Raw genomic sequence first — 21858 nt, 5'->3', positions numbered from 1 at the left:
ATATGAAGTTCCTTTAATCCTTAAGATGAGGATGACATATCATCATTGGGGTCTCATTTAGTGTCCCAAATTAATGAGAAAGTTATATTCATTTAAAAGGAAAAATTATAAAAACAGAAATTAATATTTGTGTATTATTTTATGAAATTTGATTGGTTCTAGACGTGAGAATAAGAAAATTATGGCAAAGATAAACCCATTTTCTAATCCCTGTTCCCACCCTTATATAGGGTATTAACACATCAATAATTATATTGATTAGATATTTCCATCAATCTCAATTATAGACAAAATAACATCAGTATTTTATAGTATAAAATACAAACAAATTTAATTACATTTACATGTTAACAATATCACTTTTCATTGAAGTAGTTTTCCTCATATATCACATGTTGGATAATAATTACAATTATTTGTATATTTTTACTTAACTAATGCAATTAAATAGCTTTTAACTAAATTCATTAATTAAATGTATGAAAAATAAGTTTGCTTATAATGTTTGCATCCTTTTTATAAGTGAAGGGAATACAATATTCATGCAAAAATTTACCAATCAACAACTAAGGATGGCAACAATTACCTACATAGGCAGGTACTATATATTATCTCCAACAGGTTGTGTCTCGGTCAATGTTTTGGACCGGTGAGTAATCTAGACTTGATTAAGACTTATTATTGGGTGGGTCCGGGTAATAAGGTATCCGATCCGTGGATATCTGAACCCGCTATTCCTTCCTAAATATATATATATATATAATTGTAATATCATGTTAAACATAATTGTAACTTTATATTGTTAATTTATAATTGTAATATCATATTAATTCATAAATGTGGTTGTTATATTGTTAAACAATGATGTTATATTATTAAGGAATGTGATGTTATGTTGTTAATTTATATATATAATCTAATGTTATATTAATTAAATAGTTACTATTAAATCAATTTTACATCATAATGTTGAAATAGTGACATTGTTTTTTATGTTTGTTTAATAAAATGAGTTATATTTAATAGTCAATTTCTGTTGAAAACTTGAAATTATATTTTATAATTTTTTCTTTTATCAATTGTCTAAATAACATATAAGATTTTTGAAAACAAACACACACTTACTTAAACTTTTCACAATTATTTTTAATATTTTTGAATTTGTGTATACCTACATATCCGTTGGGTACTCAAAGATTCAGGGTAACAGACCCAACAAATATCAGCACGTGTCTATGGTGGGTTTGAGTCCAAAAATAAAGTAATGGTATGATACAAATAATGCACAACCCAAAATCATCTTAACATATTGCTATCCCTATCAACTATGGACTCAATAGTCAAAATTCATTTATGATTTTTTTGTACAAATCCATTTACGATTTGAATTTCTCTACTGGAAATTGACATTTGGTCAAAGTGACTTCCACTCCACATGATTCATTAACAAAAAGAGTAGCATATTGGCGAAAACCCCGCCAAAAATAATAGTCAAACATAATTAATCGAAAATTTTGGGTATTTATAAATCATTTTAGTTTGGACTCATTTGAATTATTTATTTGAACACTTAGTAATAAATAAATATGAAAGGAACAATGTAATAACGATATATAAATAATATACATCGTGATTGCATATATTTTTTATCTTTTGAGTTTTGAAAATGAATCTTAGGGACTTGTGGCTAAGATTTAAGAAATTAATACTGAATAAATAAATTTTAATTGAAAAATGTACAGGTTCTTAATGTAGTATTCAATACCATACTTCTAGTGAAAATTTACTTTTTTCTAAATTGATTGAAACAACCTAATTTACTCAATGTTGGTGGGTTGCTTGACACATTTTTCTTATATATCAGCTAATAATTACAGGAAAGAAAATAATTCGGCCATGACGGACAAGTCAGCTTCCCTACCTGCTTATTTGGGCCCCTATATTTTAAGAGAAATTATAACTCAGATTTTTTATATTTTCCTTCAAATGATTATCTAGAAATTGACATGAAAGTATCCATTCACTTGAAGTGATATTAGTCAAATTGAATAAAAATTATAATATTTATGCCATATAAATATATCATTCATTGTTTTGTAATATTAATATTTAAGAAGATTAATAATAATTAGATATTACTGGTAGCAATATCTATAAAATCCTATCCATCATTCATGTTCCTTGACATTAGGGAATATGTTCAAACCCTATGATACTGCCACAATAACTTTTTCCTTTTTATATAGAGGTGTGTGATTGATTAAAACTATAATTTTAATATCATTAGGGATTCGTTTATACTTAAGTTAAATTATATTAGTTACACTTAATTTCAGTCATTCATTTTCTTAAATTTAATAAATTTAATAGACCAAATGAGTGAATGCAATAAATGATGAGTGAGTGCAATAAATGATGAGAGAGAAAAACAAAAGAAATCTTAAATAACTTATTACATTCACCAATTTGGTTCGTTGGATTTACGAAAATGAATGGTTGAGATTAAGTGTAACTTAACTGAGGTGTAAACAAATCCCTCTTAAAAGTTATTTAAGATTTTTCTTTTTCTCTCTTATCATTTATTGAATTCACTCATTTGGTCTGTTGGATTTAGTAAAACGAACGACTGAGATTGAGTGTAACTTAACTGGGTGAAAACACATCCTTCCTTTTATATATATATATTTATATTCGTTACACCTAATTTTAGTCATTCATTTTCTTAAATTCAAGGGACCAAATGTGTGAGCGCAATAAATTATTTAAGATTTCTCTTATTCTTTCTCATCATTTATTGCACTCACTCAGTTGGTTCGTTGGATTTAAGAAAATGAATAGCTGAAATTGAGTGTAACTAGTGTACCTTAATTTGGATGTAAATATATCTCTCGTATATATATATTTATATATATAATTTTTTTTGATCAATCATACATTTTTTTGATCATAAATAATACAAAATATGAAGTATCTATTTTCCCCTAAACGTAAGAGGTGAACCTAGGGATGGCAACGGGCACGGGTAGTAGCAACCCGCTACCCGTTTCAAAATAGAAAAGTAATACCCATACTTGCCCGTACCTATAGGGGTATCCGTGTGCTGGTATTCGCGTGTATTTCTGGGCACCCGCGAGTTTCCTCTATTACAAATAAATTTTTAAATTTTTACTTCTATTGTGTTTCAAATAAGATGAAACTTAATTATTTTTGTACTCTTTGATTGAATATTTGGCAAAAATGCTTAATTTATTAGTGTTTTCTAGTTGTGTGATTTTTTGTTCTCATTTATTTAACAAAGAGTATATATTTTCTTTGTAAAACATGTGTGTTTCTACACATGTAATAATATTTGTAGGGTGTTTCATCACCAAACTCAATAAAATATGTAAACAAAGTAAAAGGAAAAAAATGTACATAATATAATAAATGTTAGAATAATGTATTTTTTATTTTATTTAAATATAATATATTAATCATATAAATAACGGGTACCCGCAGGTACAGGTACCATAATACTCATACTCACTCGTATGTATTACGAGTATTTTTAAAAACCAATTTATAATACCTGCAAGTACTCATTTGTGACCCGTAACCGTGCTCATATAGATTTTATCCACGGGTATGGATTTTTTTGTCATCTCTAAGTGAACCCGATCAATATTGAAATAATCAATCAACCATAACATAGGTGTCCTATAACCCTAAGTGACACTAATTTATCTCGGCAAAAGCCACACTAGGCTTGGGTGAAGAAAGTTAAGAGATAGCCTAAAGATTAATCTTTCAATAAATAATCTCTAAGACATGTAAGAATCATATATTATTATTAGAATTTAATATGTATATACTAACAGTGTAAGTGATTTTTATACTATTAATAAATCTCCATCATTTATATGTTAGTTAGTATTGACTTCCAAATAAAAGTATTACAAATAAATGATGAATAATGTGCTGGTAGTGTAAAAAACTTTATGCTCTCACTGTATAGATTTTAAACTTTTATTATTAAACACAATCGGTCCATGTTTTGGAACTTTTTATGATAGTCATTTTAAAAATGAATTATTAAATTTTTCACTACTATATATTTTTCAATGAAAACATGGATATTATTGTGTTCTTTTTCTTGGAAAGCTTATTGCATTTAAGCATATTACCATAGATATTGTAAATATTTTAATTGTGAAATTTAGTTGAAAATTAGTCATCTAATTCCTTTGGACCCTTATAACTCCATAAATTTTAATCCCTATTTTTAATTCAAATGTTTGTAGAATATCTCTGTTTGTGTTCTTCAAATTTCATCATTAAAAATAATTCTGAAACTATAAACTAACGAGAAATAATTTATAAGATAAGTTTGAGAAAACACAAATATTTTCGATGGTCCACTGGGCATCAAGCCCAAGAAACTACACATACATCTTCTCTTGGAGGCCCAATGGTGTGTCTAGTGCGGCCCCTAGTTCGGGTCATGGAGAACCCGACTATTCCAGCCCAATTTCATCACCTAAAGTGGGAAATTCTGGTCTTCTCTTGTAATCTTTTCCAGCTTCGGAAGAGTACCACAAAATTCTGGAAACTCCTTTATCGTTGCAAGGCAAGAAGGGTATTGATCAGGTCTGTTTTGTTTCTCAGGAAGGCGAGCCTTCTAATGAAGATGTCTCAATGGTGCTCCAGCTCCCAAACAAAACCCTTTTTTTTAATGAAGATTATGTCCTGGAATTGCAGAGGGGCTAATGCTAGAGGTTTTCGGTCCCTGATTAGGAAGTTGTGGGCTATGCATTCTATCTCCTTGCTCATTCTTATGGAGACTCAAATTAGTGGTGAGAAGGCGGATAAGATGATAAGGAGTCTGAGGTTTGACCAGTTTACGAAAGTTTATGTTATCGGTCGAGCAAGTGGAATTTGGGTCTTATGGGACAGTGGCGTGTGGAAAGTCAAAACCCTAGAATCCACCTCTCAATCTATTACTATGGAGGTCGGTTGTAGAGGTAGGGATCTTGAATTCTCTCGGCCATTTATGGCAGCCCTCACTACATGCTTAGGCATAGTCTTTGGGACATAATTCGGAGTTGGGCGGAGGACATGGATAAGCCTTGGTGCTTAAATGGTGACTTTAATGTTATTACTTCAGTGTCGGAAAGGGAAGGTAGTGGTAGTGCTAGGCCCCCGAGGTGGTCTTCGGAATTCGCTAACCTTATTTGAGACTGTAATTTAATTGATCTTGGCTTTGTGGGTCTGTGGTTCACTTGGAGTCGCGATCATTTAAAAGAGAGGTTGGATAGGGCTATGGGGAATTTAGAGTGGAGAATGCTATTTCCTAATACTCCAGTCTCTCATCTCGATCCCCTCAAATCAGATCATTATCCTCTATTGTTGGATCTGACTGTGATGGAGGGACCTAATCGCTTCAGACGTCCCTTTCAGTTTCAGGTTGCATGGTTGTCTCGCAATTCTTTTGACAGTCTCGTCCGTCAACGGTGGCAGGGGCATCTGTAGTGGCCCGAGGCAATCTCCAGGTTTCAGGCAGACTTGATGAATTGGAATAGGCAAGGGCATTAGTTGAATGATTATTGGGTATAATTAAATTCTTGTAGGATTAATGATTCATCAAGAGAGAATTCATCAACTCATTGTAATGAGTTTGGACTCTATAGAAATAAAGACATTGACCAAGGGGAATTGAATGAATGAAGAAATGAGTTTCTTAAGTCATTTACTATGAGTTAACTTATTAGAATTTGACAATTATACCATATTCTAGAGTTAACATAGAGTTGTAAAGATTGAAAGAAATATTATAGTAATCTTCTAATGATTCTAAAGTAATAGATATTACTTCATTTCTATCCGGTCGTTAAGGAGTGTTGCTAGATGCCAACCTTGATTAGTAAATTAATGAGTTAACTTACTACCGGTTTAGTAATGAACCTACAGGGTCACACACTAACAAGTGTTCTGATTTTGTTGGACGAGAAAATAAAATTGATTAAATTAAATATTTTAATTTATATATTTTCTTTTAAGTGGAATATTATTGTATTGTTTGCTAGTACCAAAAATAAAATAATATCATTTAGTCATCTATAATATATAATTAAATGAGACTTAATTTATATATTTCAATGAGTTGTTTAAATTAGTAAAACTAATAAGATTAGTTATTTTTTTAAACATTTAAAAACAAAAACCAAAGTGTAGTGGGGTTGGTTGGGAAAGAAAGCAACCAAAAATGTTGAAGTGGTTTTGTTTTTTTAACTATAATAACAAAAGGAAAAAGCCAAAGCATTATGAATGAACGCACCGCATAAACACAAGAAGACTTTGGTTCTCTTCTTTGGTTTTTTAGTTTTTTGGTTTTGAAACATTGAAATATAATTTAGGTTGATTTCTCGGTTCCACAGATCAAGTGTTGATACAACAAGGATCAGTCTCGGTGTAAATACACGTGTAGGACCTTCATACGTTTGAAGGAGAAAATTTTCTGAAATCATCACGATCTCCTGAGGTATTTTATGTAAAAGTTTTTTTTACCTCAATGTTACATGGTATGCATATTTTAACATAAATAGATCCATAAATGCATGTTGGAACATGCATGTTAACCTTCAATTGGTATCAGAACCTGTTTTTTGTGTTTTAATTTATGATGTAATATTAATTGGTTTTGGAAACCGATACAAATTAGACTGTGAATAATTATTTTTTAATTCGAACACAATAAAAGACTTCAATTAAACATGTGATGTTTATACTTTAACAATGAGTGCTTCAAAAGAAAATAAAATGTGTGACTTTTATATTGACCAATGAATAAATGTTATTGTTTTGTAATTCATTAAACAATAAGTACTTTAATTGTTGCATTATGAATGTCTTGTTACTGTGGTATATTGAATGTGTTGCATTGTGTAGAGTTTTATGAAAAACTAAGCAATCTTATTTAAAAGTTTGTATCCATCAAATATATAATGAGTTATCTTATTAATATTTTAAGTATTGCATCTACAAGAGTGTAGAGATGAATATGTGTTGCTGTTAATATGTAATGTATCTGAATGTGGTGTTACATTATTATCATATTAATTGATTGAATTTTTCCTACAAATGTATGAGGAGAATGTATTTATTGGAACATTATCAACGTGTTAATGCAATTGTAAAAAGTGTTTTCATTTTGTTCTATTTAATTCATCGCTATGAGTTTAGTGGATACATAAGTGACACTGAGAGTTTATTGGAATAATATCAACATATTAGTTTATTAGCTTATTTGTAACACTGTGAGTTATGTACAATACATTATTGGTTTATAATATATATAATTTAATAGTTATTAATTAATGATGATTAATTAATATGCTAAAATTTAAATTAGATTTATATATCATAGTTACAAATTATAGAATATATATATTTATATATAAATTAATCATAAGTTTTATACGATGAAATGTGATAGTTAATTTGTATAAGATACATTTTTAAGAGCATATTAATTATTTAATTTCAAGAGACGATGTGACTACCAGGGGGCTTGTAATTAAGAGGATTAGCAGAGTATGTGATACCAATCAATCAATAAAATTAATTTTATCACTAATCGCCTAGACTACCTAGGGAGTGTAAAGATTAATTCATTTATACTTATAGAAATGATCTGATAAACAGGTAGCTATTTGTTATTTATTATTTTGAATAAAATTGTCTTTGATACATTTGTCTTAAAATGTGCATTAGAAATGACTTGACAACCAAGTAGTTGTTCACGATTTTAAAGACATTTATTTTATATTTCCACTAGAAGAAATATTTATTTCTTAAATTGCTATTGTAGTAAGTGAGAGTATTTTATTTGTGATATAACTCTTTGCCTTAATATGTTCTCACATATTTGTTTAATTGTGTAGAGATATCTCGACATGTCTTCTTTGTCACAGCGTTCGACACTCACTGATGGAAAGTTGGTCGGTGACAACTTTCATGATTGGTACCAAACTCTGAGAATTGTTCTCATGCACAAAAAACTTATTAATATGATTAGGGGTGGCAATATGGGCCGGGCCAGCCCGCCTTTGGCCCGCCAAAATAAAGGTTGTCCCGACCCGACCCGTATTGTTAAAATGGCTCAAAATGCCAGCCCGACCCATATTTTGCAGGGTTGACGGGCTGGCCCGTTTTCGCCCTCCAAAATGTACATAATTAAAGCTCTTAGACAAAAAATAATCAACAAACTTGATAAATGTCTTTTAAAACAAAAAATTACAAACATAAGTCTACAATATTACAATAACAACATAACATCTTAGCTTAAAACTTGTAAATTCCAAAGAAGAAACCAACATAGTCTTAGAGTTTTAGAGTATTAGTTTACTATAAAACTTCTAAGTCATAAATTTCAATGGAATAAGAAATGGAGATCAAACAAAACAATTTTAACATAAAATATAACCTGAGCAGTGAGTAGTGAGCTGAAAAATGGATGCTAAGAGAGCTTGAGATCAGTATGCTAAGAGAGCTGGAAAGTGGAAAATGGATTTGTAGTTTACTGGTTTATGGCTTTTTGCACAATGCAAGTGTGAAGTGTGAAGTGGTTTGTGGTTTATGCTAAGAGAGAAGTAGTTTAATGGTTTGTGGTTTTTGCACAATGTTAGTTGTCATGCCCCACGCACAGCACAGTGTCACACACTTTAGTTTTTTTATTTTTTAACAATGGCCCAACCCTCCTTGGCCCGTCTAAAAAACGGGCTACTAAAACGGGCTGAATATGGATTTTTGGGCTAAAATCCTCAGCCCGTCCTACTAAAAATAGCTATCCGAACGGGCTGGCCCATCGGGCCAAGCCCATATTGCCACCCCTAGATATGATCGATAAGTGTCCTATGCCTGAACCAATCAATAATAATGATGTTGATGCAGTCGGTTCTTATAAGAAGTACTTAGAGGACCTCATGGGTACAAAATGTCTCATGTTTGCATCAATGAGTTCTTAACTCTAGAGGCAGCATGAGGACATGAACCCAACTGACATCATTGCACATCTTAAGAAGATGTATGGTGCACAGAGTAGGACAACTAGATATCAGTTGTCTAAGACTCTATTTAGTTCCATGTTGAATGTGAATGCTCAAGTAGGATCTCATTTTCTAAAGATGATTAGTCTTATGGAACAACTTGAGACGTTGGGTTGCAAACTTAGGAAGGAGTTATCCCAAGATTTCATTCTACAGTCACTCCCAGACTCGTTCTCACCATTCATTGTTAATTTTAACATGAATAAGATAGATTGTGACTTGCATGAGATGCTGAATATGTTAATTGATTATCAGAATCAGATTGACTCTGGAAAGAACCAAGGATTTGTCTTGGTAGTTGGAAAGTCAAACGAGAAAAAGGGAAAATGGAATAATAAGTCCAAAAAGAAGCCTTTTGCCCCCAAAGGTGGTGTGACCAAACCTAGGGAAAAAGCCAAGGCATTATGAATGAATGCACTGCATAAATAGAAGAAGACTTTGGTTCTCTTCTTTGGTTCTTTAGTTTTTTGGTTTTGAAACATTGAAATATAATTTAGCTTGATTTCTCGGTTCCACGGATCAAGTGTTGATACAACAAGGACCAGTCTCGGTGTGGATATAATTTAGCTTGATTTTCCGTTGTGCATGTTAGGAACATGCATGTTAACCTTCAACTCGCAAGTTGGCATTCAGTCCCAATATTTTTCTTGAGAATCTCCAGAAGGACCTCTGAAGCCAATATGAAACAACTCTTAATCAAGAAGAACTTTTATGGTTCCAAAAGCCTAGGAGTAAATGGCTGGTTTTCGGGGACAGAAATACGAGATTTTTCCATGCCTCCATGCTAATTAGAAGGAAGAAGAAAATGGTTGAAGCTCTGCAAGATGATGTTGGCCAGTGGGTTAGTGACATGGACGTGTTGGAACATATGACAAACTCCTTCTACATGGATCTATATAAGGAGGACAACTTTGTTGTTCCGTTTTGCTTGACGGGTGGTTTCCCTTGTCTAAAGGGAACTCATCTTTCTATGTTGGGTGCTCCAATAACAGATGAGGAAATTAGGTATGTTGTCTTCAGTATAGGTGGGTACAAAGATCCGGGTAAGGACAGTTTCCAAGCTATATTTTACCAGAGTTAGTGGATTTCGGTATGGGTCAAGCTTTGTGAGCAGGTGAGAAATATCTTATCCAATCTGACCTTGGTTGCGGATCTTAATACTACAATGATAACTCTTATTCCCAAATCAGATCAAGCTTGTCATTTGAAGCAGTTCCGCTCGATTAGCCTTTGTAATGTGTCATACAAAGTCGTTACAAAATCCTTGCCTCTAGACTAAGGGTGGTGATGCAGAAGCTTACGGGGCCTTTTCAGACTAGCTTCATCCCTGGTAGACAAAGTAGAGATAATATCATCATAACCCAGGAGGTGATTCATTCCATCAAGAACAAGAAAGGAAAAAAAAAGGTTGGATGGCTATTAAAATTGATTTTGAAAAAACCTAAGATCGGGTTAGCTGGAATTTTGTCAAAGAAACTTTGACGGAGGCTGCGATTCCGGGTAATGTGGTAGATTTAATTTTCCATTGCATATCTTCTACATCTATGCAACTGCTTTGGAATGGGGAAGCCTTAGACCCCTTTAAACCGGGAAGGGGCATTCGGCAGGGAGACCCCATTTCACCCTACCTCTTTGTGCTCTGTATGGAACGTTTATCCCATTTGATTCAAACAACGGCTGTTCAGGGGTTTTGGAGTCTAATAAGGCTTTGCAAGAATTGGGTCGGCCCTAACCCATCTTGCGTTTGTCGATGATGTGATTCTCTTTGCTGAAGCTAATTTGGATCATGTAGAAGTCATTTCAACTTGTCTTAATTTGTTCTGTATGAGTTCGGGATTAAAGGTGAGCAATGATAAGACTCGCATCTTCTTCTCCAAACATGTTCATGAGAATGTAAGGCAACAACTTAGTAGTACCTTTGGTTTGAACCGGACGAATGATTTTGGTAAATATTTAGGGGTTCCTATCCATCACATTGGGACTAGGCGGAGTAGTTATAACTACATTCTTGACAACGCTAAGCGCATGCTGAGTAGCTGGAAGTGTACTCAACTTTCCTTCATGGGGAGGTTGATTTTAGCAAAGTCGGTCCTTCAGGCTCTCCCTTCTTATGTAATGCAAACGTCCACTCTTCCGGTCTTAGTTTGCGATGGTTTGGGTAGGATTTGAAGATCATTCATTTGGGGGAAACCGCTAACTAGAAGAAGACTCATTGGATTAACTGGGAGACTTTGTGCTGCCCGAAACAGGCTGGTGGGCTGGGTCTTAGGCAGTCCCGGCTAATTAATCAAATCTTTATGATGAAGGCGGCTTGGCATCTTCTAAATAATACATATGACTTATGGGTCAGAGTGGTCCGTGCTAAGTACAAATGTGGTAATGATATTATTCCAAAGGTTTCAAAGATGTATAGAGAATCCTTTTTCTGGATGGGTGGACTCAAATTCAGGGAAATCTCATGTGGAGAATAGGTAATGGAAGGTTTGTGAAATTTTGGCACGATAGATGGGTGCCTAATGTAGGGGCTCTGTTTAGCTTTTAGGGAGGCAACGTGGCTATTTCGAATTCTTCTAAAGTTGCTGATTTCGTGGGTCCGACAGGTGGGTGGAATACGGGGCTGATTTCGGTTCTTCTTCCTACTGATGTTGTCAATAAGATTATGGCTTTACCCGCGCCTTCTCAAGTCCAGGATCAGGATGGCCTTGCTTGGCTCGGGTGGCAGGATGGTGCATTCTCAGTTCAATCGGCCTATTCATCCTTGGAGAAGCCCATTGCGAACCAAGGTCATTCGGTCTTCTCCACTGTCTAGTCCTGGAAAGGCCCTTATAGGAATACCCTACTTCTATGGCGCTTGGCTAGTAATGGGATGCCAACTAATTTTCAACATCATAGGAGAGGAATGTCCGATGATACTGCCTGTCCTCGCTGTGCTGACTAAGAGACCTCTATCCATGCCTTTCGGGACTGCTACTGGGTTAGGGAGGTTTCGCTTAAGCTACCTAATATTTCTGTGAATAACACCTTCTTCAATGTGGACCTTTGGGACTGGTGTGACTCCAACCTGAAACGTAGTGACCAAACTAGGGACGGTCTCAACTGGTCTCTTGTCTTTGGAATTGCCCTTGATACAATTTGGAGGACTAGAAATAAATTGATCTTTGAAAATACTGGGTCCAATCCTTCTGTGATCTGTTCTGAAATCCGTTCCCGCAGCAGGTGCACGGCCTCGGCGATGCTGCAGCAGAACCCGTCTGTGGTAAAAACCGGGCATCCAAACAGTCCAGTGATTCGACGGTGTCCTCCAGATTTGGGGTGGATCAAGCTAAATTCCGACGGAGTGTTTTCAACTTCGTCAAATGTGGCAGCCTGCGGGGGTATGGTTAGGGACCACTTTGGCGCTTTTCTTTTTGCTTTCACAACTCGGTTGGGTCTTTGTTCTGTAATCTAGGCTGAACTCTGGGGAATCCTGACTGGTCTTCGGTTGATTCAGCAGCGAGGATTCCGAAAGGTGTGCATTGAATCGAACTCTGAGGCCGCTGTACAGCTTTTAGGGAAAGCTTCTCCTGCTTACCACCCATGTGCTGTTCTGGTAACTAATATCCAACAACTCATGGCTAACTTCCAGCTGGTTTCTTGTAAACATGTCTTTCGGGAAGCCAACAGTGTTGCTGATTCTTTTGCAAAACATGGTTTCAACATGGAATTGGGCTCTAGAGTGTTTGAAGTTCCGCCCTCTTTCTGCAGTGTTCAGTTACTGCTTGATAATGTCTACTGTAGAGGATGTTAGTGTGTGATTCTGTTTTTCTTTTTCTGCTGGCTTTTAAGCCTCCTGATTCACCGAAAAAAAAGCTATTAGAGTTTGTACCACCTTAATTTTTGTTGGAGTATAAACCACGGACACCTCTCCATCTAATTAAAAAATTTAACTTAAATAAAAAAATATATTATAATAATATAAATTAATATTTTTATATTATTCTATGTAGTTTTATTGGCTAGATACACGAGGACAAGAATATCTTGGTACAGAAAAATCACAATCCTTGTACATAAACGACACCCAAAATTATTAAATGGCATTTCCTTCTTTCACTCGGGCTCCCCAAATGATATTATGGCAAATTATTTCAATCTCACCCCAAGACATTAAAGTGTCACTTTTTGAAACAAAAGGAAAATTGTAGAAATAATTTTAAAATAAATAAATAATATAGATGACAAATCTAAGTACTTTAAATTTTGGGTTACTTTTCATCTTCAAATTCTTTCAGCTCTCCATTTTGGAAGAACGGCATGCATATCGAAGATAACCACATTAAACCAACAATTATTTTTCGAAAATAATTTTACACCAATATATAATTGTATAAGATAACAAAAAAATAAACGAATTGACATCCACGGTACCATTAAACCAATATATATTTATTTATAAGATATAAAGATTGTACACGTAATGTAAAAAATATGAATGCAAATTAATACATGCATCCAAATTACTACTATAAAACAAGTGAGAATAATTCCACGTGACCAAAAGAGTTTACAATAAGAAAGCACACCTAGCCTTTATAAAAAAAAAATGAAGATACATACAATATGTTATATTTACAAACAAGTAAATTTATATTTTTGGACTATTATTTATAACTAAATTTAATTAGAATTAAAATTTAAAACATTAATAAAATTTTATTTATTATCTCAACATATATATATCTCCACACAAGTCTTTTTTACTCCTTATAAATATCAGTGTGACGGTGTCTAAGAGAAAACAGTGGGCTTACTTTTCATCAAAATAGACATGGTGGGATCCATTTTCAAAACCAATCAAAAAAATAATCTCATCTTATTTATTTTCTAAATAAAATCATTAATTCTGGAACACTACATATAGCCAGTCATTATTGAGTTTCCATCTTCATCACTGTTTTTTTACCTTGAGAGAAATTTTCTTTCCATTTTCTCTTTCCATCTTTCTAGGGTTTTTTCTATTTTTGGTTTTGATTTTTAAACCCCTTTGTCAAAAGAGGTTTTTCTTTACAATCTTTCTCTTACTAGTAATAATCTTATCTCACTTCTACAACCTGACATTTTTTTTCCACCTATCCCATTTATTCGTGCGCAATTCTTATTTTCTCAAGTTTTTGTCCGAAGTTATCGTCCTTTTGCGTGTATCAATCGTGGGTGTGGCCATCGAAGGGGTTTAAACTACGCTCAATTTTTTTCTTCTATTATAATCTTCTCAATTTTGTAGAATTTGCATTTGCATGCTCTGCTTGTTCATAGAACAATGTATATTATTTGCCAAAAAATCACATTCTTCCTTTTCCTTTGCATGTTTGAGACGATCCTTCTGTTCAGTTGATATACACTGTTGAAATTTACTGTTTGTGATGAAATTAATTGAATTCATCTATTTATTGACCAGACGCGATTATATCGTGATTTTTTTGGGGTTAATTGATAGTCATAGTTAGCGATCCTATTTTTACTGTTTGTGTGAAACTTCTGAATTATGTGTTATTGAATAGTCCCTATATTCATATGAAGTACTTTGCTTTGGAATCAGGTTCGTTGGGGTTTGTGACACTATTGTGTAGTTGGAGTGATGGCAGTTGAGATGGAAGGATTTGTGATGGTTCAACAGCCAGTCGAAAACAGTGCTGAAGATGACGAATTCATTTCGCATGAAAAGGAAAATAGGGAATTGGAACAAGATCTAGGAGTTGCAGACTCCTTAAAATTTTGGTCACATGGAGATGAATCTGCTGCAACAGAAGAGAATGGTGTAACAGATTTCAGTGGGCCGAAAGATATAGGTGAAGAGTGGCCTGCGCCTCAGCAGATACATTCGTTTTATTTTGTCAGGCTGCGGCGTTCTGATGATCCCAATATTAAACCTGAAATGGATAAACTTGATAAAGAGATGAACCAGAAAAATGAAGCTCGTATTCAGCTCACCAATGCTATAAGGGCAAAGCGGGTGAGTCAAGAATACTTTTATCATGGCTATGTGACATAATTTTCAAATTGATCTTAATATAGTTGAAAATGGGAATACAATTGAAAGCGGGAATTGCATAATCCTTTGGTTTAACCTAATTAAATTTTTATATGCACTGTGCCCATAATGGCTCAAGATACAAAGTTAGCTTTTTATTTTATCTTTATAGTAGGTGTAACCTTATTAAATTTCTGGGCGCTATTGAGCTTATTGATACGAGCATTCTTTTAAATTGCGATTGTGGTGATCATTGGGGTGTGATTTTTTTTGTGAGAAAAAGTTGTTTTCAAATTAGATGTGAACTCATGTGGTCCAATGCAGCCAAAATGTGGTTGCATTGCAGTTGATGCGACACATCTTTGTGATTCAGTGTCAGTGTCACACAACAAGTATAGGGTGATGTGGTTGCTACATCACTGCGCATCAGGTGATGCAGTTTGAAATAATGGATATGAGCCATTAAGTGTCAGGAAGCTTCATCTTTTAAATGGGGAAATATGGATTTCAGTTCTTTTCCGTGTGAGATCAATCAAAGTAAGCATTTATATGCTAAACACAATATTCTTATGCTTTGAATGGTTTTACTGAAAATTTTGATTCTCATGGAGCGTTGCGACCTAGGTTGACCCATGTACTTGCCCCCACCTAGTAGAATAAGGTTTAGCAGATTTTCCAAGATGCTCCTCTACTTTTTGACAGAAGTAGAGATGGTTAACATTGAATCATTGCTCTCAACTTTAGTCTACAAAAACATTTATATCTCAAAATTTATCTGATATAAAAGCAAACACTGAAGGGCAATGCATATTGCTCCACAATGGGCTTTCCTTCCTTGAAAGCTTTATATTTCGAGGCTAAATGAAATGACTGGCTCCATCTCCACAGACATCACCTAATGCAATTGTATTTTTGGTCTTTATGCAGTCAGAACGAGCAGAGCTGATTTCGCAGATTAAGACACTAAAACAGAACAATTATTATTCTATGTAGTTTTATTGGCTAGATACACGAGGACAAGAATATCTTGGTACAGAAAAATCACAATCCTTGTACATAAACGACACCCAAAATTATTAAATGGCATTTCCTTCTTTCACTCGGGCTCCCCAAATGATATTATGGCAAATTATTTCAATCTCACCCCAAGACATTAAAGTGTCACTTTTTGAAACAAAAGGAAAATTGTAGAAATAATTTTAAAATAAATAAATAATATAGATGACAAATCTAAGTACTTTAAATTTTGGGTTACTTTTCATCTTCAAATTCTTTCAGCTCTCCATTTTGGAAGAACGGCATGCATATCGAAGATAACCACATTAAACCAACAATTATTTTTCGAAAATAATTTTACACCAATATATAATTGTATAAGATAACAAAAAAATAAACGAATTGACATCCACGGTACCATTAAACCAATATATATTTATTTATAAGATATAAAGATTGTACACGTAATGTAAAAAATATGAATGCAAATTAATACATGCATCCAAATTACTACTATAAAACAAGTGAGAATAATTCCACGTGACCAAAAGAGTTTACAATAAGAAAGCACACCTAGCCTTTATAAAAAAAAAATGAAGATACATACAATATGTTATATTTACAAACAAGTAAATTTATATTTTTGGACTATTATTTATAACTAAATTTAATTAGAATTAAAATTTAAAACATTAATAAAATTTTATTTATTATCTCAACATATATATATCTCCACACAAGTCTTTTTTACTCCTTATAAATATCAGTGTGACGGTGTCTAAGAGAAAACAGTGGGCTTACTTTTCATCAAAATAGACATGGTGGGATCCATTTTCAAAACCAATCAAAAAAATAATCTCATCTTATTTATTTTCTAAATAAAATCATTAATTCTGGAACACTACATATAGCCAGTCATTATTGAGTTTCCATCTTCATCACTGTTTTTTTACCTTGAGAGAAATTTTCTTTCCATTTTCTCTTTCCATCTTTCTAGGGTTTTTTCTATTTTTGGTTTTGATTTTTAAACCCCTTTGTCAAAAGAGGTTTTTCTTTACAATCTTTCTCTTACTAGTAATAATCTTATCTCACTTCTACAACCTGACATTTTTTTTCCACCTATCCCATTTATTCGTGCGCAATTCTTATTTTCTCAAGTTTTTGTCCGAAGTTATCGTCCTTTTGCGTGTATCAATCGTGGGTGTGGCCATCGAAGGGGTTTAAACTACGCTCAATTTTTTTCTTCTATTATAATCTTCTCAATTTTGTAGAATTTGCATTTGCATGCTCTGCTTGTTCATAGAACAATGTATATTATTTGCCAAAAAATCACATTCTTCCTTTTCCTTTGCATGTTTGAGACGATCCTTCTGTTCAGTTGATATACACTGTTGAAATTTACTGTTTGTGATGAAATTAATTGAATTCATCTATTTATTGACCAGACGCGATTATATCGTGATTTTTTTGGGGTTAATTGATAGTCATAGTTAGCGATCCTATTTTTACTGTTTGTGTGAAACTTCTGAATTATGTGTTATTGAATAGTCCCTATATTCATATGAAGTACTTTGCTTTGGAATCAGGTTCGTTGGGGTTTGTGACACTATTGTGTAGTTGGAGTGATGGCAGTTGAGATGGAAGGATTTGTGATGGTTCAACAGCCAGTCGAAAACAGTGCTGAAGATGACGAATTCATTTCGCATGAAAAGGAAAATAGGGAATTGGAACAAGATCTAGGAGTTGCAGACTCCTTAAAATTTTGGTCACATGGAGATGAATCTGCTGCAACAGAAGAGAATGGTGTAACAGATTTCAGTGGGCCGAAAGATATAGGTGAAGAGTGGCCTGCGCCTCAGCAGATACATTCGTTTTATTTTGTCAGGCTGCGGCGTTCTGATGATCCCAATATTAAACCTGAAATGGATAAACTTGATAAAGAGATGAACCAGAAAAATGAAGCTCGTATTCAGCTCACCAATGCTATAAGGGCAAAGCGGGTGAGTCAAGAATACTTTTATCATGGCTATGTGACATAATTTTCAAATTGATCTTAATATAGTTGAAAATGGGAATACAATTGAAAGCGGGAATTGCATAATCCTTTGGTTTAACCTAATTAAATTTTTATATGCACTGTGCCCATAATGGCTCAAGATACAAAGTTAGCTTTTTATTTTATCTTTATAGTAGGTGTAACCTTATTAAATTTCTGGGCGCTATTGAGCTTATTGATACGAGCATTCTTTTAAATTGCGATTGTGGTGATCATTGGGGTGTGATTTTTTTTGTGAGAAAAAGTTGTTTTCAAATTAGATGTGAACTCATGTGGTCCAATGCAGCCAAAATGTGGTTGCATTGCAGTTGATGCGACACATCTTTGTGATTCAGTGTCAGTGTCACACAACAAGTATAGGGTGATGTGGTTGCTACATCACTGCGCATCAGGTGATGCAGTTTGAAATAATGGATATGAGCCATTAAGTGTCAGGAAGCTTCATCTTTTAAATGGGGAAATATGGATTTCAGTTCTTTTCCGTGTGAGATCAATCAAAGTAAGCATTTATATGCTAAACACAATATTCTTATGCTTTGAATGGTTTTACTGAAAATTTTGATTCTCATGGAGCGTTGCGACCTAGGTTGACCCATGTACTTGCCCCCACCTAGTAGAATAAGGTTTAGCAGATTTTCCAAGATGCTCCTCTACTTTTTGACAGAAGTAGAGATGGTTAACATTGAATCATTGCTCTCAACTTTAGTCTACAAAAACATTTATATCTCAAAATTTATCTGATATAAAAGCAAACACTGAAGGGCAATGCATATTGCTCCACAATGGGCTTTCCTTCCTTGAAAGCTTTATATTTCGAGGCTAAATGAAATGACTGGCTCCATCTCCACAGACATCACCTAATGCAATTGTATTTTTGGTCTTTATGCAGTCAGAACGAGCAGAGCTGATTTCGCAGATTAAGACACTAAAACAGAACAATAAGCAAATCCAGAGTATTTTGGATGAGAAAATAAAAGAGATTGAACCTCTGCAGCATGCACTGGGCAAGCTTCGCACTTCAAACATTGCAGGTCGGGGTGGATTATGCTCATCAGAGGAGGAACTTAATAAGATGGTTGGTTATGATTGCAAGTTCTTTTAAGTGTGAATTTCATCACTTTGTATTGTAGTCAATCCTAACATCTATCTTGATTCACCCACTATTTCTGAATGTGCTTTGCTTGATGCAGATATATAGTTTGCAATACCGCATACAGCATGAGAGCATTCCATTCACCGAGGAAAAACAAATAGTTCGAGAAATCAAACAGCTTGAGGGGACAAGGGAGAAAGTTATTGCCGATGCTGCTTTGAGGGCCAAAGTACAAGGTTCTGTTGGGAAGAAAGAAGCCATTCAAGAACAGGTTAAGGTACGATAATTTTGTTTTAATTTTGTATATGGAACTCCTTGTTTTGTTTAGTGTTGTGTGGTTGTAATTGTTCATTACTTAGGATATTCTTTAGCAATTATTTTTTCCATTGCAGCTTATAAGTGAGGATTTGGATGGAGTGAAAAAGGAGAGGCAGGCAATTCGATCCAAAATCAAGGAAGTTGAAGATGCACTTAAAGCCATAGACAAGGATATCCTGTCTTTAGAGGAAGAAAAGGGAGCTGTTACACAGAAGAGGGAAAAAACTTTTGAGAGCATTCAACAGCTAAGAAGACAGCGTGATGAGGGGGTATGTTTTAATTTCTTGTATCTTATTTTAATATTTCTTATTCCTAATAATTGGTACTAAGCTATAGATCCTTCTTAGTTCTTACCTCCCCCCACCACTGCAGAATAATTTCTGAGTTTGAATTGATGTTAATTTTTTCAGAACACCTCTTTCTATGAAAGTCGTCAAATTATGACCAAAGCACAGGAACTTGCTGTAAAGAAAGATATTAATGCTCTTCAAGAACTTTCACACACAGAGGTTTGTATACTCAGTATTCAATCTTTGTAGCACCATCTGATATTAATAATGGCATTGCACTTTAACCGTCTGATCACTTTTTCCTGCTTTTGTTTTTGTGCCGGGTTGTGGTTGCAATCTTATTTATGAATTTATTTTGTTGGGGCTCTAGGTCGAGAATTTTATGTCACATTGGAACAAGGACAGAGCTTTTAGCGATGACTATGAGAAAAGACTTTTGCGATCATTGGATATTCGACAGTTGAGTAGGGATGGACGGATGAGGAACCCAGATGAAAAACCACTGCTGGAAGAACCAAAACCCACCGAAAATGATACATTACCAAATGGCAGTGTGGAACAGGCAAAGGAAGAAGGTCTGCCCAATCAGAAGGTTCAGAAAGAAACCAAAAACAGAGGAAGAGATTTGAAATCCAATCTGGATAATAAGGATTTTGAAGATACTTCTGAATATGAATTTGAGAACCCACAAAAGGAGACTTCTACCAAAGAGCCTGCAATTGATCCAGAAAAATTGAAAGAAATTAAAAGAGAAGAGGAAATTGCGAAAGCGAAGCTGGCCTTGGAAAGGAAGAAGAAGTTAGCTGAGAAAGCCGCAGCCAAAGCTGTTAAAAAAGCAGAAATGGAAGCTGAGAAGAAGCTTAAGGTGATTGTTGATGCAACTCATTGTTTTTTGTACATGTGTTTTGTGAATATAAAATTAGGTATTGAAATATGGAATCGACTCTTGATGTATTTTAGGGACACGAAAAGAAAGCAAAGAAGGAAACAGATGAAGTGGTGGAGGCTACAGAACAGGAAAATGTCAATGGTAGTGATGCCGAAATATCGGCTCCAGTGAAGGAAAAAGCTCAAAAGGAGAGCAGTACTAGGTACAGAAGTCGAACAAAAGGCCCTGAAGCGATTCCCAAAGCGATCATTAAGCGTAAAAAAGCTAACAATTTCTGGACATGGTTTACATGTTCTGCTTTATTTATTCTGGTCACATTGGTCCTTGGATTGCAGTATCTTTCCTGACAAGCTTAGATATAGATACTATAAGGAGCTGTATTCCAATTTTCTTTCTGGTGATAGGTTTACCAGCGTAGCCTAAGTTAATTCTTTTCTGTTCTATACACACCTTCGGTGAATGGATCAAACACACTATATTATGCTTATCTCTTTCTTTGGTGAGAAGCTGAATATATTAGTCATGACAGACTATTGTCAATAGTTATTTGAAACACCAGAATTAACAAACCAAAAAATTCTTACCAGCCCTATTTAGTCTGTGACAAAACCATGTTATACATTTTGTTCAGATTTCATGGTAATGGAAAGTTGGATCAGGTTTCTATGGTTAACCGGATAGAGGAATGGTACTACTTTGATATACTGAAAATTTTAATGATAAAATTTTATACGTTGGTTGGTAAAATATTCTTGATAATATAGAACAAAATCTTTTAATGATTGGGATTATGTCAACATGCTTGTATTTGTCTGGATCCATTTTTAACCTGTCTTTTATCAGAAATTACATTTTCAAAATTTAAATACGAGACATTTAATTAAACTTGAGCTGTTTATTTTCATGTTGACATAATACTAATGATCAAAAGAGTTTGTTCTATATTATCAAGAATATTACCAACCAGCATATAAACTTCAGCTGATATGCACTCATTCTGGATGGGATATATAGAAATCACATTTTGATGTGTGTAGAAGTATAATTATGCATGTCACAAACACGTAAAAGAATCCAGTTTTATGCCTTAAAATTTGATTTACACAAAAAAAATAAAGTAATTAGT

General features: G+C 34.0%; 3 protein-coding genes across 5 annotated transcripts; all 3 read left to right on the top strand.

The window, feature by feature from the left end:
- Positions 9060 to 9491, top strand: LOC109353996. Its single transcript, XM_019596352.1, has one exon. The coding sequence runs from the start codon at positions 9060 to 9062 to the stop codon at positions 9489 to 9491; it is 432 nt and encodes a 143-aa protein (XP_019451897.1).
- LOC109353995 (proton pump-interactor 1-like) lies at positions 14314 to 16083 on the top strand. The gene is made up of 2 exons (XM_019596350.1): positions 14314 to 15072; positions 16018 to 16083. Exons 1-2 carry the CDS (start codon positions 14698 to 14700, stop codon positions 16081 to 16083), a joined length of 441 nt encoding a protein of 146 aa, XP_019451895.1. The 5' UTR covers positions 14314 to 14697.
- Positions 17339 to 21322, top strand: LOC109355103 (proton pump-interactor 1-like). Of its 3 annotated transcripts, none has more exons than XM_019598041.1 (7): positions 17339 to 18086; positions 19032 to 19217; positions 19333 to 19512; positions 19628 to 19822; positions 19955 to 20062; positions 20214 to 20708; positions 20804 to 21322. In XM_019598041.1, exons 1-7 carry the CDS (start codon positions 17712 to 17714, stop codon positions 21077 to 21079), a joined length of 1815 nt encoding a protein of 604 aa, XP_019453586.1. In that variant the 5' UTR covers positions 17339 to 17711; the 3' UTR covers positions 21080 to 21322. The 3 variants fall into 3 exon arrangements, with proteins under 3 accessions (XP_019453586.1, XP_019453588.1, XP_019453589.1); XM_019598043.1 differs by having other exon boundaries at positions 17340 to 18086; positions 19964 to 20062; XM_019598044.1 differs by lacking the exon at positions 17339 to 18086 and adding an exon at positions 18729 to 18817.

Source organism: Lupinus angustifolius, chromosome LG08 (genome assembly GCF_001865875.1).
Source record: "Lupinus angustifolius cultivar Tanjil chromosome LG08, LupAngTanjil_v1.0, whole genome shotgun sequence".
Classification (NCBI taxonomy): Eukaryota; Viridiplantae; Streptophyta; class Magnoliopsida; order Fabales; family Fabaceae; genus Lupinus; species Lupinus angustifolius.
This window is presented reverse-complemented; position numbering and strand designations above follow the sequence as displayed.

Coding starts and splice junctions, on each gene's coding strand:
- LOC109353995 (XM_019596350.1), top strand. CDS start 14,698: ATGGCAGTTGAGATGGAAGGATTTGTGATGGTTCAACAGCCAGTCGAA. Junction 15,073..16,017: donor ATGCTATAAGGGCAAAGCGG/GTGAGTCAAGAA, acceptor GTCTTTATGCAG/TCAGAACGAGCAGAGCTGAT.
- LOC109353996 (XM_019596352.1), top strand. CDS start 9,060: ATGTATGGTGCACAGAGTAGGACAACTAGATATCAGTTGTCTAAGACT.
- LOC109355103 (XM_019598041.1), top strand. CDS start 17,712: ATGGCAGTTGAGATGGAAGGATTTGTGATGGTTCAACAGCCAGTCGAA. Junction 18,087..19,031: donor ATGCTATAAGGGCAAAGCGG/GTGAGTCAAGAA, acceptor GTCTTTATGCAG/TCAGAACGAGCAGAGCTGAT. Junction 19,513..19,627: donor CCATTCAAGAACAGGTTAAG/GTACGATAATTT, acceptor TTTCCATTGCAG/CTTATAAGTGAGGATTTGGA.